At 35.8% G+C, this 17,012-nt stretch overlaps 1 protein-coding gene across 32 annotated transcripts in view; it reads left to right on the forward strand.

Annotated features, from left to right (window-relative positions):
- The window catches only part of TOGARAM1 (TOG array regulator of axonemal microtubules 1), a 75,847-nt gene that overhangs the window by 5,605 nt on the left and 53,230 nt on the right, over nt 1-17,012 (forward strand). For all 32 annotated transcript variants that reach the window (XR_014818022.1, XR_014818024.1, XR_014818037.1 and 29 more), the window contains exons 2-3: nt 8,376-8,532; nt 11,628-11,762. Coding sequence is in view for 18 of the 32 variants with exons in the window: in XM_005659921.4 (XP_005659978.1) it covers nt 8,376-8,532; nt 11,628-11,762 (292 nt within the window). In the remaining 14 variants the exon portion in view is untranslated. The remainder of the gene's footprint in view (nt 1-8,375; nt 8,533-11,627; nt 11,763-17,012) is intronic.

The raw sequence follows: 17,012 nt of genomic DNA on the forward strand, positions 1-17,012 counted from the left end.
TTCTTACATATTCAACCTGCTACTTGTAAAATAATTTTGATGGTACTTTTCATTTTATCTTTCCTAATTTCTTTTTAATAATCCTGATTGTAAAAAAAAGTTACATGTGCTTACTATAGAAAATTTGGAAAAGGCACAAAGAAATTTAAATTTTTTAGCAGTCTCACTACTGAGGCCTTCAGTGAATATTTTGTTGCTTGTTCTTCAAGTATCATTTCAGTTTTTGTATGAAGAATCACAAGTATGATTCTTTTTTCCATAATGAAAGTCTCCCACTAACATAGTGCTGTATCTACAATCAGTATCAGCAGATATCTGTTAAGTGAGAATATAGAAACTAAGAGTTTGATGGTGAAAGAAAAGACCAAGCAAGACAGCAGAATATAGTGGGATGAGTTAGTGCTGAGTTTTATTTTTAAATAGGAAACACTTGATTTGAAAGAGGCAGAGAAAGGAGCCACCAGTGAATTAAATAGGCCTAGTCTGTGTCTGGTACTGTGATAGATCTTAGATTTGCAAGAAATATATGATTCAATTCCTGTAATCATATTTAAGAGTCAAATTTGAGAGGAAAACAAGGAATTAATGTCTCTAAGTAAAGACTGAGTCAAGAACACAGGTATAGAGAGAGTTTAGCTTTAGAACAGAGGCGGATATCTTTTTCTCTGGATCTGAAGGAAAAATACAAGGAAGAAGACTTAGGATTCAGAAAAATTTTGAGGGAGGACTTTTTTTTTAAGTCAAAATAAAGGAAGATATGAGCTCTGGAATAGTGCTTATCAAATTTTAATATGCACATGAATTACCTCAGGATCTTATTAAAATGGAAATTCTGCTTCAGTTTGTCTGGAAGGAAGTCTGAGACTACATGTCTAATAAACTCCTGGGTATTGCTGATGCTGCTGATTTGTGAATCATATTTTGAAGGCAGGCTCTAATACTAGGCTTCTATATATTTTGGTAAACTAAGAGGCAAGCTGAGAATGGAAAATAGAGAATCAGAAATTTGAAGAATGTGAGAAAGACTTAGAATACTTTATGTGGCACATTTAAAGGTAATAGAAAACCTCAAATTATTAAGCTGCACTAATGTATTTGGTGTGAACTTAATCCTCAAATTGAAATTTTCCTTGAATATTGCGTCGCTTCCAATAAGTAGTCTTTAATTTTCTCTTAAAAATATGATTGGAATATCTGAATGTGTAAAACCCTTAGTTTTGAAGCCTGTAAATCTGAAAGTATATCTAAATTAGTATAGATATTGTATTGTTTCCAATAAATGGTCCTTAAATTTCTTTTTAAAATTTTATTGAGATGTCTGAAGTATTTGAAAAACTTTTGTTTTTAATGCCTGTCAAAATCATGGGTAACCCAAAACGTTATCTCTTCTCAGTGTAAATGAACTATTACAAATGTAAAAATAAGCTTAAAATATCTTAAAAATAAACCTTAAAAAGCATTTTAGAGAGTTCCCACTGTCGCACAGCGGAAACGAATCCGACCAGCATCCATGAGGACGTGGGTTCAATCCCTCGCCTCGCTCAGTGGGTTAAGGATCTGGTATTGCCATGAGCTGTGGTATAGGTTGCAGACGTGACTCAGATCTGATTTTCTGTGGCTGCGGTAGAGGCTGGCAGCTGTAGTAGCTCTGATTTGACCCCTAGCCTGGGAACTGCCATATGCTGTAAGTGCAGCCCTAGAAAGCAAGACAGTATATATTATTGTATTGATTTTACCATCTAAAAAAAGCTACAGCAATTCCCTTGATAAACAAAACATACCATTTTTATATACATATTTTTATTTCCCTGTTACTTTTTTACCTAGGACAGTGTCAGCTACGTTATGTTACATACAGCCTCACCCACAGACAACAACTTTTGTTTCCTCAAAAAGAAAAAATTGAAAGTTAAGTAACAAAGAACTATCTTTCATTATCTCCCATAAGTGCATATATCTTTTTTATGATTTAAGTGATTAAAAATAAACATGCATTTATCATCACCCAAGGGCAGCCCTTAAGCTATTAATTTGATGGTTACTCTATAAGGTATAACAGACGAGGGTATATTAAAAATGTATTTCATGATAGTTATTTGCTTTTTTGGCTGCACCTGTGGCATATGGAAGTTCACGGGCCAGGTATTGAATCCGAGCCACAGCTATGGCAACATGGGATCCTTAACCTACTGCACCAGGCAAGGACTGAATCCACACCCCAGCAGCGACCTGAGCCAAGGTTGAATCCTTAACCTGCTGCACTACAGCGGAACTATGGTGATTTGCCTTTTTATTTCAATTAGAAATTAGGTTCTGGGAGTCTCCGTCATGATTCAGTGGAAATGAATCCAAGTAGTATCCATGAGGATGCGGGTTTGATCCCTGGCCTCGTTCAGTGGGTTAAGGATCCTTCATTGCTGTGGCTGTGGCATAGGCTGGCAGCTGTAGTCCGATTCAACCCCTAGCTAGGGAACTTCCATATGCTGCAAGTATGGCCCTAAAAAGCAAAATAGAAATTAGGTTCTAAAGATTTTTAATTAACTCAATTTTATATTAGTCTCAAATCTTAAAAGTTAACTAAGAGCCTAGAAATTAAAACATTAGCTAATATATTAAGCATTGTAAAATTTGTGGCATCATAAGAATTGTTCCCTTTTAGGAGTTCCCGTCGTGGCTCAGTAGTTAACGAATCCAACTAAGAACCATGAGGTTGTAGGTTCGATCCCTGGCCTTGCTTAATGGGTTAAGGATCCTGCATTGCTGTGAGCTGTGGTATAGGTCGCAGACGTGGCTCAGATCCTGCGTTGCTGTGGCTATGGCGTAGGTCAGTGGCTACAGCTCTGATTAGACCCCTAGCCTGGGAATCTCCATGTGTCACGGGTGCACCCTAGAAAAAGACAAAAAAATTAAAAAAAAAAAAAGAATAACAAGAGTACATACATATGGAGGAAAAGACCCTGAAAGAAGAATTGTTCCCTTTTAATAAAGATATTATCTATTATAAAATTTAATTGAATACATGATTTAACAATTTTCTGTTTGAAAAAGAGTGATGTTAATGTATCCAACCAGTGAAACCAGTAAAAGAACTTTAAGAAATTTAAGTCGGAGTTCCCGTCGTGGCGCAGAGGTTAACGAATCCGACTAGGAACCATGAGGTTGCGGGTTCGGTCCCTGCCCTTGCTCAGTGGGTTAATGGTCCGGTGTTGCCGTGAGCTGTGGTGTAGGTTGCAGACGCGGCTCGGATCCCTTGTTGCTGTGGCTCTGGCGTAGGCCGGTGGCTACAGCTCCGATTCAACCCCTAGCCTGGGAACCTCCATATGCCGCGGGAGCGGCCCAAGAAATAGCAACAATAACAACAACAAAAGACAAAAGACAAAAAAAGACCAAAAAAAAAAAAAAAGAAATTTAAGTCAATTAGGCATTTCCTGAGAAGATAATTCAAGTTTACACAGTTATATCATACTTGTATTAATTTTACATGGTAACAAAATCTGGGAGAAGACAGCTGTTTTCTGATTTGTCCAAAGAGACATCTTAAATAGAATTTTTATGTGAACTTTTCCCATGCAAGTGTGTATCACATATTAAACCTTTTAAGAACAATTATTTTTCCTTGTTCTTTAACCAGTGATCAAGGATATTAATTAAACTTACAGTTAGTCTGTTTTCCCTTGAATGTATAGCTTTTGGCAAGGCTATTTTTTTCCCTCAAGAGAAAGTGCATTTAAGTCATAAGAAGTAAAAGAAATATTAGATCCTGATTTTGAGTTTTACTTAGTTTAATGTGATAATTATAGCACCTAACCTGGGTAATAATGATGATTTTTATAAGCCAATTGTAAGTTTGTTCCAGTTGCTTTTATCCTGATTAATTGTCTGTAGAGAGAAAAGATATACCAATGTGTTTGCTCAGAAAGCATTTCATTTTCATAAAATGGAAAATTATTACCCTCTGCATAATCTAGAGGATCTAATCATGAAAGCAGTAGAATTTATGGTAGAAGCAGGTGGCAGTTTATTAAGAATATTGAACAGCTTAAGAAACAAAAACATAACTAAGCACCATTAAGTTCATCAAGGAAGTGTCATTGTTGACTATGTTGGTTTTAAAAATATTTCCACAAGTTCTTTGAGATTCTTCTTCTGAAGAGTTGGCACCAAATTCCCCTCTCCTTGAATATGTCTGGACTTATGTCTAACAAATAAAGTAGAACTAATGGTGTATGACTTCAGAAACTAGGTCATAGAAAGGCACTGCAGCTTCCATCATGGTTGCTCTTTTTCTGTAATTACTTGATCTGGAGGAACTCAGCTGCCCTGTGCTGAGCAGCCCACTGGAGACACCCAAAAAACAAGAGACTGAGGCCTCCAAAGGTAGCCACCTGAGTGAACCTCAGTGATCATCCAGTCTCAGTCAAGCCTTTAGTTCACAGCAGCCTAGCCAACATCTTGACTGCAGCCTCAGAGAGATTTAAAACCATCCAGTTAAGTTGCTTCCAAATTCTTGATCCACAGAAAGAGAATAAATGTTTATTGTTTTAAGCTATTATATTTTGGATTAACTGATTACACAACAATAGATAACTGTTAGATTGAGAGTTACCATTCCCAGAAATTCAGCAAGACATTTTTTTTCTGTATCCATATCTTGTACAAAAATTCTTTTTGAAAGCAACTCAGAAGTTCCATTATAGGAGATTGGCATAACTGGTCAGAGGAATAATATGCCTTTAAAAATAGTTTATATCCTTAGATCTAACAATTCCATTTTTAGTATTTCTGTAGGACTATATATTTCTCTATACATATTTTATATTTCTGTAGAACATGTATTGCATAAGGATATGTACCTAACAATGTTTACTACAAGATTGCAACAGTAAGTTGTGACAAGGAAAATGTCCATCAGTTGGGAACTGTGGGCCCAACCATAATGTAGAGTACTGGGTAACCATTAAAAAGAACAAGCAGATATGTATGGATTAACATGGAAGGATGTCTACAATATACAAAGTACTATGTGCCAGAGTATTTTATGATCTATTTTTGTTTTTTAAATTACTTATTGAAAAATTATGTCTCTTGAGAAAGACCTGTTAACAGAGTTTATCAATAGGATTCTAGTGAAAGGGGGACCAAAGAATTTTACTTTATATCTTATTTACTTCTATATTGTTTACATTTTTAAAAATAAGCAGATACTACTTTTATAGTGAAAGTTTACAGGACTTATTATAGGTTTTAACAACATAGGAAGTAAAATAAATTGTTTATATTTCATTATAACATTAAGAGCAAAAGTGGGATATAAAACTACACATGGTATCACAATTATGTTTTTTTAAAGTTAGCATAGAAAATGATTTGAAAAAACATACAAAAAGATGTTTCAGAATGTGACTTTGGAGGTAATTGGAATAAACTTTTTATTTTTATTTTTATTTTTTGCTTTTTAGGGCCGCACCCACGGTATATGGAGGGCCCCAGGCTAGGGGTCCAATCAGAACTACAGCTGCCGGCATACGCCACAGCCACAGCAACAATCATATCTGATCCTCTTCTTTGACCTACAATGCCAGATCCTTAACCTGCTGAGCGAGGCCAGGGATCGAACCCGCAACCTCATGGTTCCTAGTTGGTTTTGTTTCTGCTGCACCATGATGGGAACTCCGAAATAAACTTTTTAAATGGCCTCCATTAAAGGGCAAGGTTGGAGTCCAGGCAAAATCAGAAAGAACTGGTAGCAGAAGAAAAAGTGGAGGCTAAAGGTCAAGATAAATTTGGTGGAGTTCAATAAAGGCAGAAGTGTAGGTAGTTTCTGAGAGAATTAGCTATTAAAAGTTTTTTCCCGATAATTTGCTACTAACTATACCCAAATAGAATTAAAACCATTTTTGTAATATTCTTAGCACTCCTTACCTAAAGCTGAACTAAGGTGTGTTAGGTTAAAGAAATGTTTTTATGAAAAAATATATAAGGAATCAGGTGCAAAGGTTAAGAGATAATAAACAACAAGATTAAAATAGTAAGATTGTGTGAATTTCAAATCATTGTTAATATTAAATGAGAAACTTACCTTTTTAACAGTTTCATTTACTATAAGGAGTTAAGTAAATTAAATGTTTAGATATTAATTTGGAAGACCAAAACTCAATGCCATCTTCCTAAGAGTCATAAAGTGCTCTAAACAGACTGCTTCTTATTTTATAAATTTAGCTTACAACTCTTTCAAAACATATCTATTTTCTTTTATGTGAACTCATTTCCTTTTCCCTCTATTTATTGTTTAGTCCCATCAATGCTTATCCTGATGAAAATCATTTGACAACTTCTAAGAAAGACCATAAAGGGCCCCTCATGTTCATAATAATAGGTGTGTCCTATAGTGTGCTTTCAAATATTTGCAGATTTTTCTACACCAAAATGTAACTCCTGACTGACTTCTCCTAGATTCTTGAAAATGCCACACTCACACCCACATTCTTCACTGCTCCCACCTCCCGCATTATCCCCACTCCCACCACCACTACCACTAGTTGTTAGTATGTACTGGCATATATACTAATTTTTCTGTTCTCTAAGCAAAATATAATTATACAGTAAATAAAAAAATGTATGCCATACTGGAGAATTATTTCTGAGTTACAATTTTAAATGGGTTAGTATGTCTATTTTTAATATCCTTAATCAAATGTTGATTGTAATTGGTTTCGTTTTTATTCCATTGTGTCATTTTCAAATGGACTACTGTGTAATTAGTCATAGAAATTGTAATGCTAAATTTTGAGCAAGTAAAGTTGGGCCTGTTTTTGCTGAGACATACTTTATTTCTCTTTGGTATATGGGGGTTTAATTTTTGAAGGAGTTAACAGGTTTTTTCACAAAATTTGATGAGGAATAACAAGTTATTTGAAATATATTTGGTAGTTCCTAGTTGAAGTCTCGGAATAGTCAAGTAGCTAAGAAGTTTTCAAATAGAAGTGTCTGATTTTATTGTATTTCAGTGCTGTTTGATACTTGGAAAAGTTTGTAAAGACGCCTATCTCAGAAGACTTATAGTTCATCACATCTAAGATTTGATTGTGTCTATAAGCTCCAAATAAATTTATAGATTGTATGTATAATTTCTTTTTTTTTTTTTTTGTCTTTTTGCTATTTCTTTGGGCTGCTCCCGCAGCATATGGAGGTTCCCAGGCTAGGGGTAGAATCGGAGCTGTAGCCACTGGCCTACGCCAGAGGCATAGCCAACACGGGATCTGAGCCACATCTGCAACCTACACCACAGCTCACGGCAACGCCAGATCATTAACCCACTGAGCAAGGGCAGGGACGAAACCCGCAACCTCATGGTTCCTAGTCAGATTCGTTAACCACTGCGCCACGACGGGAACTCCATATGTATAATTTCTCATCTGTTCAGTCATTTTTAAAATGTTCTATAGCCATGATCAATGTGAAATGATCCAGAAAAACTGAGGCTGGCATTGGTGAAGAATTCGGAATATTTTAATCATGCTTTCATTTAGTTCTTTAACTATAATTATGTAGAACTTCAAAGTTCTGTCCTGGCACTTTTGTATCTTAAAAGATCAAAGGAAGTAGGTGGGAAAGGAATTGAAAACTATAAAGTAAGGGACATTTATAAATGTACTTGGAGAGTTCCTGTTGTGGCTCAGTGATTAACAAACCCGACTAGGCCAGCAACTGTAGCTCTGATTTGACCTCCTAGCCTGGGAACTTCCATATGCTTCGGGTTCAACCCTAAAAAGACAAAAGACAAAAAAAAAAAAGAAAGAAAGAAAAAGTATTATGTACTTGGTTTTAACTAAAAGACCTATCATACAAAAATGTCACAAGGGAACCATGACATAGGTTACATTTTCCACTTGAGGTACAGATTATGGATAGTAAATTTGGCTCAGTAAGAATAGTAGAATGGCTGTTTGCTAGTTCAGTGACCTTCAGTTGGTATTTATTGTCCAATACTCAGATAAAGATGGTATAGTGTGACAGGCTGTGCTACTGAGTCAAAAATGTTCTTTTCTCTGTTCAAGTTGTCGTTTTATTCTTTTTGTTATTTGCATTCTTTCCTTCTGGGCTGCCAGATGTGTACTCTAGGAAGGTAAGGTATAGAAAAGGTTTGGAGTGAGGTATAAGAAAGAGGAACAAAACAAGAATTTTTTATCATAGCTTGAGAAAATAATGCTAATGTGCTATACTATACATGGATGTTTATTTGTATCATTGTGCACTGGGTAAATTTAATTTTTTTGTTTTAATCTGAATTTCATAGTTGGATCTAAATTATTCTGTCATATTTATTACTAGTTGACCTAACACACATTTGCTAATTTAGTATTCTGTTCTTACAGTTTTCAGCATGTGATTTCATTCCATCGCCAAAATTAAAGCCCTCTCAAGGAATGCCAGTCAGTGATGATGTATGTTTTAGCAGAAAAAGAGTGTCTAGAAACTTATTTCAGAATAGTCGGGAATTTAACCCAGATTCTCTTCCTATATGTGCTGCTGGTAAGTAATTGCAGATAATGGACATGTAGAATTAAATTTTAAAGATTTCTCTAAACTTCATAGTTCATTCAAGAGCTCATAGAACTTATAATCTAGTAGACAATTCAGATTCAATAAATATTTGGTAAAGATCTGATAAGAGTGGACACTTTGACATAACTGTCTTATAAGACTCTTGGTTTCCCACTGAAATCCTTTAAATACTATTGTAAGGCAATATTTGCGTAATCAACAACTTATATTTACTGAGTATATCTAAGTACTGGGGATATAGTGGTCAACAAAAGAAGGAAAACTTTCTGCCTAGTAGATCTTACATTCTAATTGGGCCAAAGCAAACATTAATTAAATGCAAAACAGAATAGGTTAGATGGTGATAAATACTATAGAAGAAAAAATAAGGAGGAAGGGCTGTTTTAAATAATGTGTTAAAAGAAGGCCATTTTCAGAAGGGAATATTTGAAGCGAACCACATAGATATCAGTAGATATCTAGAGAGAACGGCAGATAATTCCAAGAAGAGGGAAACAGTGCAGAGTATAAGACATGTTTGAGAAGGGTCAAATAAGCTAATAAGTCTGGAATAGAATGAGTAAGGGGAAGAGAAGTAAAAAATGAAGAGAGATAATAAAGGTTCTTATTTTAAGGCCTAATGGGCTGTTGAATGAACATTGGTTTTACTCTGAGTGAGGAGCATTTTGAGGAAAGAAGTAACCTTAATTGCCTTATGTTCTCCTTATGTTATGTTTAAAATAGGGTAAAGGAGGCAAGGGAGGAAATAGGGAGTCTATCATAACAATCCAGGCTAGAGTTGAAGTAGGCTTTGACCAGTGTAGTAGTGAATGTTGTGAAAAATGATTGAATTCTGAGTATATATTAAAGATACAGTTGATATAATTTGCTGATAGATTATGAAAGAGAGAAGTCAGGAGTGCTCTAAGGTGTTTTGGCACAAGATGTTTAATTGCACGAGTATTGAAGAAAGTAAATATCATGTATTTCAGATACATGACATGGTCAGTGTCACGGGCCATATCAGATAGAAAAGACAATAAAGAGGAGATAGTACTTGAATGGCATCTTTGGGGATATATGTGATATACATTATCTTGATGTAGGAGGGTGGAGGTATCAGGAGAGCAAAGGCTTTCCAATGAGCTTGAGATGTTCTGGGAGCTGTGTTAAAGGCAAGATTGATTTTATTTATTTTTTTTAGGTTTTAATTTTTTTCTGTTATAGTTTATTTAAATTGTTCTGTCAGTTTCTGCTGTACAACAAAGTGAGCTAGCCATACATATGTATACATACATATATATATATACACATATATATACGTATGTATATATACACACACATTCTTTTTCTCACATTATCCTCTGTCATGTTCCATCACAAGTGACTAGATACAGTGCCCTGTGCTATACAGCAGGATCTTATTCCTTATCCACTTCAAATGCAATAGTTTGCATTTACTAACCACAAACTCCCAGTCCATCCCACTCCCGCCCCTCCCCCTCTGCAACCATAAGTGTATTCTCCAAGTCCATGAGTTTGTTTCTTTTCTATAGAAAGGTTCAGTTGTAAGACTTAGCACCCAAGATCTTTTTTTTTCCCCCAGGGCCACACCTATGTCATATGGAAGTTCCCAGGCTAGGAATCAAATCTGCCAGCCTACACTACAGCCACAGCAATGCCAGATCCTTAAGCCACTGAATGAGGCCAAGGAGTGAACCCACATCTCATGGCTACTAGTCAGGTTCACATCCTTATGGCTACTAGTCAGGTTCGTAACCCGCTGAAACATAATGGGAACTCCTAGCACCCAAGTAATTAGAACAATGGTAATGTGTTGACAAAATGAAATCAGTTAGGAAGAGAAAATGGAGTATAAGATAAAGATTGAGCTTATGTTTTATTTAAGATCCAAACGATATCAGTTATTGAAATTTTTTGTCTATGAGTTCAGACACAATATTTGGAAAACATTGTTACCAAGGGGAATTTATAGACCTTTATGCAGTGAAATTCCATAATATTTTCATACAGAAATGAAGTCTTATAAGTAGTTTAATGTTTGTTTAGTAGAAAAAGAAATGCAAGAATATCTTCAGTCACGCCTGTATCATTAGTTTGGATTTTTTAAGGCTGGTGGTTTCTATACCATCTAGAAGTTCTTACTTGATTGTACAGATTTTAAATAGTTAGAGAATAAGACAACATATAACTGAATGCTAGATTGGATGATATGAATTATAAGTACTATACTGATTCAAGAAAGGAAAGATCATAGGTATTGAAATGGTTTACAAAAACCTCTGGAAAGAGGTTGGACTTGAGCTGGATGAAGGGTCGGGGTCGTGTTTGGTAGTGAGGCAACAGGTAGGAAGGCAGTATAACCAAAGCATGGAGAAAAGAATTAACTTGGAAGATGTCTAGTACAGGAGGGATAAAAGGGCTTGAAATTACAGGGAGAGAATTGTAAAAATAAGAATTTTAGAACTGTGCAGAAAGGATTTTATAGATGAATAAGCTAAATGCTAGAGCGGTTATTATCACCTTCTTTTCTTCAGACTTATTCCTCTGCCCAGTAGTAATGTTAACCAGCCATAGGAGGGGGAAACGGATCTGGAAGTATGCCTAGATAAACTTGAGAACTATGTGAATGCTATGTTACATGTTTGAAAACAAAGTAGAAGAGTCCTACACTAGACCTCTTTGGATAGAATATATATTTACTACAAATACTGGGAAGAAGGAAAAGCCAAGTCTGGAGAACTCTTTCATGGTGAAAGAAGGGAATATGTAGGAAGAAACTTCCTTTGTATATATTTTTCTTTTCTCTATGAAAAGAAAAATACCAGTCTACTGTAAATACCAGTCTACAGTAAATACCAGTCTACTTCTGTCTCTTAATCCCTGCTACTAATCACTCTGCTAATAGCAAAAGCTTTATCCCTTTCTTGCCTGTTTGGCTCATTGTTCATATACTCCTGTATTTATTCCTACACAAATGACACCAACATTTGTGAAATTAGATGTATTCATGAAATAAAGGTAACTTTTGATTTTATGTTTTTTCCTTCTTCTTTCCAAAGGCCCTACTGGGACTCATCAGACAGATCTTTCTGGGAAATGTGGACAACTTGGATTTTCACAGATATGTGGTAAAACTGGCAGCATGGATTCTGACCTACAGTACCTAGGAACAACTAATAGTCATCAAGACAAAGGTTTAAATTCCAACTTCATTTAGATACAAATGATAATCTACTTTATATGTTGTTTTGTATAATCATACTCACTAGAAAAAGAAAAGGATATTTTTAATAATAATTTTAATCATATTTTTATAACTGTTATCCTAAAATGTTAAATTTAGTAATCCTAATATAAATATGACTGATTAAAATTTAGAGAGTTTAGGAACTCATGGTAGAGATGAGCATTTTGATACCAAGTAATTGAAAATAAAATTATCCATTAAAGGATATTGTGTTAGCAGAAGATTGTAATTTTCCATAACAGTTTTAAATTTTAGAGTTATTTAGAATTTATTATGTCTCCTGTTTTGAACCATAACTTCCTGACTAGCTATTATTTCAGATATCTTACTATTTATAAGATATAGAACAAAAGCAAGGGTTTGAGGCTGGATGTTAGTTATATGAATTTTGGATTTTAAGCGTTTCTTAAATTTCTGTGCTAATTGATAGCTATCTCAATTACTGTTTAGCTATAGGATCAAATCCAGTATTTCTAGAGATTTTTTTTGGCCATGCCTATGGCATCCAGAAGTTCCTGGGCCAGGGATTGAACCCATGCCATAGTAGCGACCCAAGCCACAGCAGTGACAACACGACCCTTAACCTGCCAGGCCACCAGGGAACTGCAAGATATTTTGGTGTTTTTCTCTATATTCTTTACTAAAATTGTTTTGAGTGATAGGAATATACTTCTGTCTTTGTTGATGAAAAGGTAATGTTCATTTGAAATTAGTAAAGAAGATTTAGGTAATATAGTGCTTACACTTTAGTGACTCTTTCTTCCAAAGGGCCACATGACTCTACAAAGGTTTTTTGTTTTTTGTTTTTTAATGATTTTTATTTTTTTTTCCATTATAGCTGGTTTACAGTGTCCTGTCAGTTTTCTACTGTACAGCAAGGTGACCCAGTCACACACGCATACACACACTCCTTTCTCTCACATTATCATGCTCCATCATAAGTGACTAGATATAGTTCCCAATGCTATACAGCAGGATCTCATTGCTTGTCCACTCCAAAGGCAATAGTTTGCATCTATTAACCCCAATTTCCCAATCCATCCCACTCCTTTATAGTAGTTTTGATTTGCATTTCTCTAATAATTAGTGATGTTTAGCATTTTTTTTGTGTGTTTTTTGGCCATCCATATATCTTTTTTGGAAAATGTCTATTCAGGTCTTGTGCCCATTTATCAATTGGGTTGTTGGTTTTTTTGCTGTTGAGTTGTATCAGTTGTTTGTATATTTTAGAGATTAGGCCCTTGTCAGTTGCATCATTCGAAACTGTTTTCTCCCATTCTGTAAGTTGTCTTTTTGGATTTTGTTTTACGGTTTCCTTTGCTATGCAAAAGCTTTCAGTTCGATTAGGTTCCATTGGTTTATTTTTACTTTTATTTCTGTTGCCCTGGGAAACAGACCTGAAAAAACATTTGTAAGGTTGATGTCAGAGAATGTTTTGCCTATGTTCTCTTCTAGGAGTTTGATGGTTTCTTGACTTATGTTTAAGTCTTTAAGCCATTTTGAGTTTATTTTTGTGCAGGGTGTGAGAGTGTGTTCCTGTTTCATTGATTTAGTTGCAGCTGTCCAGTTTTCCCAGTACCGCTTGCTGAAAAGACTGACTTTTTCCCATTTTATATTCTTGTCTCCTTTGTTGAAGATTAGTTGACCATAGGTGTCTGGGCTTATTTCTGGGGTCTTTATTCTGTTCCATTGATTGGTTTGTCTGTTTTGGAACCAGTACCAAATTAGTCTTGATTACTGTGGCTTTGTAAGATTGCCTAGTCTCGTAGAGTTATGCCTCCTGCTTGGTTTTTGTTCCTCAGGATTACTTGGGCAATGTGGTTCCATATAAATTTTTGAATTGTTTGTTGTAGTTCTGTGAAAAATGTCATGGGTAATTTGATAGGATTGCATTGAACCTGTAGATTGCTTTGGGTAGTATGGCCATTTTTCCATCCAAGGAGCATGGAATATCTTTCCATTTCTTTGAATCCTCTTTAATTTCCTTGATTAATGTTTTGTAGTTCTCAGCATGTAAGTTTTTCACCTCCTTGATCAGGTTTATTCCCAGGTATTTGATTTTTTGGGGTGCAATTTTATTTTATTTTATTTTTTAATTTTTTTATTATTTATTTATTTTATTACTCAAGTGAATTTGTCACATCTGTAGTTGTATAATTTCACAGGATTTCCATCCCAAAACCCAAGCACATCTCCCCACCCCCCAAACTGTCTCCTCTGGAGACCATAAGTTTTTCAATGTCTGTGAGTCAGCATCTGTTCTGCAAAGAGCTTAAGTCTGTCCTTTTTTCAGATTCCACATGTCAGTGAAAGCATTTGATGTTGGTGTCTCATTGTATGGCTGACTTCACTTAGCATGATAGCTTCTAGGTCCATTTATGTTGCTAAAAAAACTGGTATTTCGTTCCTTTTAATGGCTGAGTAATATTCCATTGTGTATATGTACCACATCTTCTTGATCCACTCCTCTGTCGATGGACATTTAGGTTGCTTCCATGTCTTGGCTATTGCAAATAGTGGTGCAATGAACATTGGAGTACCCGGGTCTTTGCGAGTCATGGATTTCTCTGGATAGATGCCCAGGAGTAGGATTGCAGGATCAAATGGTAGTTCTATGTTTAGTTTTCTAAGGAGTCTCCATCCTGTTTTCCACAGTGATTGCACCAATTTACAATCCCACCAATAGTGTACTAGGGTTCCTTTTTCTCCCCACCCTCTCCAGCACTTATTGTTTGTAGACTTTTTGGTGATGGCCATTCTGACTGGTGTAAGGTGGTAGTACCTCATAGTGGTTTTGATTTGCATTTCTCTAAGAATGAGTGATGTTGAACGTCTTTTCATGTGTTTTTTGGCCATCCTTATGTCTTCTTTGGAGAACTGTCTGTTTAGATTTTCTGCCCATTTTTTGATGGGGTTGTTTGTTTTTTTGGTATGGAGCTGCAGAAGGTGTTTATAAATTTTGGAGATGAATCCCTTGTCAGTCAATTCACTTGCAAAGATTTTCTCCCATTCTGTGGGTTTTTTTGTGTTGTTTAGGGTTTCCTTTGCTGTGCAGAAACTTTGAAGTTTGATTAGTTCCCATTTGTTTATTTTTGTTTTTATTGTCAATACTCTAATAAGAGGTGCATCTGAGAAGATGTTGCTGTCGTTTATGTCGGAGAGTGTTTGGAGTTTTATAATGTCTGGTCTTATATCTAGGTCTTTAATCCATTTTGAGTTTATTTTTGTGTATGGTGTTAGGGAGTGTTCTCATTTCATTCTTTTCCATGTGGCTGTCCAGTTTTGCCAGCATGGGGTGCAATTTTAAAAGATATTGTATTTTTCTATTCCTTTTCTAGTATTTCACTGTTAGTATACAAAAATGCAACTGATTTCTGAATGTTAATCTTGTATCCTGCTACATTGCTGAATTTGTTGATCAGTTCAAGTAGTTTTGGTGTTGAGTCTTTAGAGTTTTCTATGTATAGTATCATATGTCGTTTGCATGCAGTGACAGTTTTACCTCTTCTCCTCCTGTTTGGGTGCCTTTTATTTCTTTCATTTGTCTGATTGCTGTAGCTAGGACTTCCAGTACTATGTTAAATAACAGTAGTGAGAGTGGGCATCCTTGTCTTGTTCCAGATTTTAGCAGGAAGGCTTTCAGCTTTTCTCCATTGAGCGTTATAATTGCTGTGGGTTTGTCATAAATGGCTTTTTAGATGGTAAGGTATGTTCCCTATATACCCACTTTGATAAGAGTTTTTATCATGTGTAGATGTTGGACTTTGTCAAATGCTTTTTCTGCATCTACATATGGTTTTTGACTTTTCTTTGGTTAATGTGGTGTATGACGTTGATTAATTTGCATTATATTGAACCATTCTTATGTACCTGAGATGAATCCCACTTGGTCATGGTGTATGGTCTTTTTTATATGTTGTTGGATTCAGTTGGCTAAAATTTTGTTGAGAATATTTGTATCTATATTCATCAATGATATTGGCCTATAGTTTTCTTTTTTGGTAGTGTCTTTGGTTTTGGTATTAGGATGATGGTGGCGTCACAGAATATCTTTGGGAGTGTTCCTTCAGCCTTTTGGAAAAGTTTAAGGAGGATGAGAATAATTCCCTCTACAAAGGGTGTGTGTGTGTGTGTGTGTGTGTGTTTGTGTGTGTGTGTGTGTGTGTGTGTGTGTGTGTGTGTGTGGTGTTATTCCCAGTAAAAGGTTTTGATCAAAATCTCAGCAAGATCTTTTCTGTAACCTAACAGGCTAATCCTGAAATTCATATGAAAGAATGAAGGGCCAAGAATGGCCCGGATAATTCTAAAGAAGATCAAAATTGGAGTTCCCGTTGTGGTGCAGAGGAAACAAATCTGATTAGTATTCATGAGGATCCAGGTTCGATCCCTGGCCTTGCTCAATGGATTGGGGATCTGGTATTGCTGTGAGCTGTGGTGTAGGTCACAGATGTGGCTCGGATCCTGTGTGGCTATGGCCCTGGTATAGGCTCAGATTCAGCCCCTAGCCTGGGAACTTCATATGCCCCAGGTGTGGCCCCCCCAAAAAATAAATAAATAAAAATAAAAAATAAAAAGATCAAAATGAAAGGAGACAACATGATGACTATGGTCAACACTGCTGTGTGACATATAGGAAAGCATTAAAAACATAAATCCTGAGTTCTTATCACGAAGAGGAAATTTTTTTCTTTTTTATTCTATTTGAGAAGATGGATGTTAGCTAAACTTATTTGGTAATCATTTCACAATATATGTAAATCAAACCATCATGCATTATTCCTTAAACTAGTATAGTATGTCAACTGTATCTCTCTCTTTTTTTTAATGGCTCTAACTGTGGCATATGGATGTTCCAGGGCTAGTGGTCAAATTGGAGCTGTAGCTGCAGGCCTATGCCATAGCCACAGCCACAGCCATAGCAACACTGTATCCGAGCCACATCTACAACCTACGCCATGGCTTCGCAGCAACACCAGATCCTTAACCCGCTGACCAAGGTGAGAGATCAAACCCACATCCTCACAGACCCTATGTCAGATTCTTAACCCACTGAGCTACAGTGGGAACTTCCTCGACTATCTCTCAAACTGGAAAAAAAAAATGGAAGGAGACCTATCCTCAGCATGGTGATAAATAAAGCATTGTGGTACTAGTGTAGGAACAGACATATAGACTAGTGGAACCAATAAGAAGCACC

Source organism: Sus scrofa, chromosome 1 (genome assembly GCF_054392235.1).
Source record: "Sus scrofa isolate SSC_HxYL_T2T_F1_AM1 chromosome 1, Sscrofa_HxYL_maternal_Yorkshire_Landrace_v2.0, whole genome shotgun sequence".
In the NCBI taxonomy this organism is placed as follows: domain Eukaryota; kingdom Metazoa; phylum Chordata; class Mammalia; order Artiodactyla; family Suidae; genus Sus; species Sus scrofa.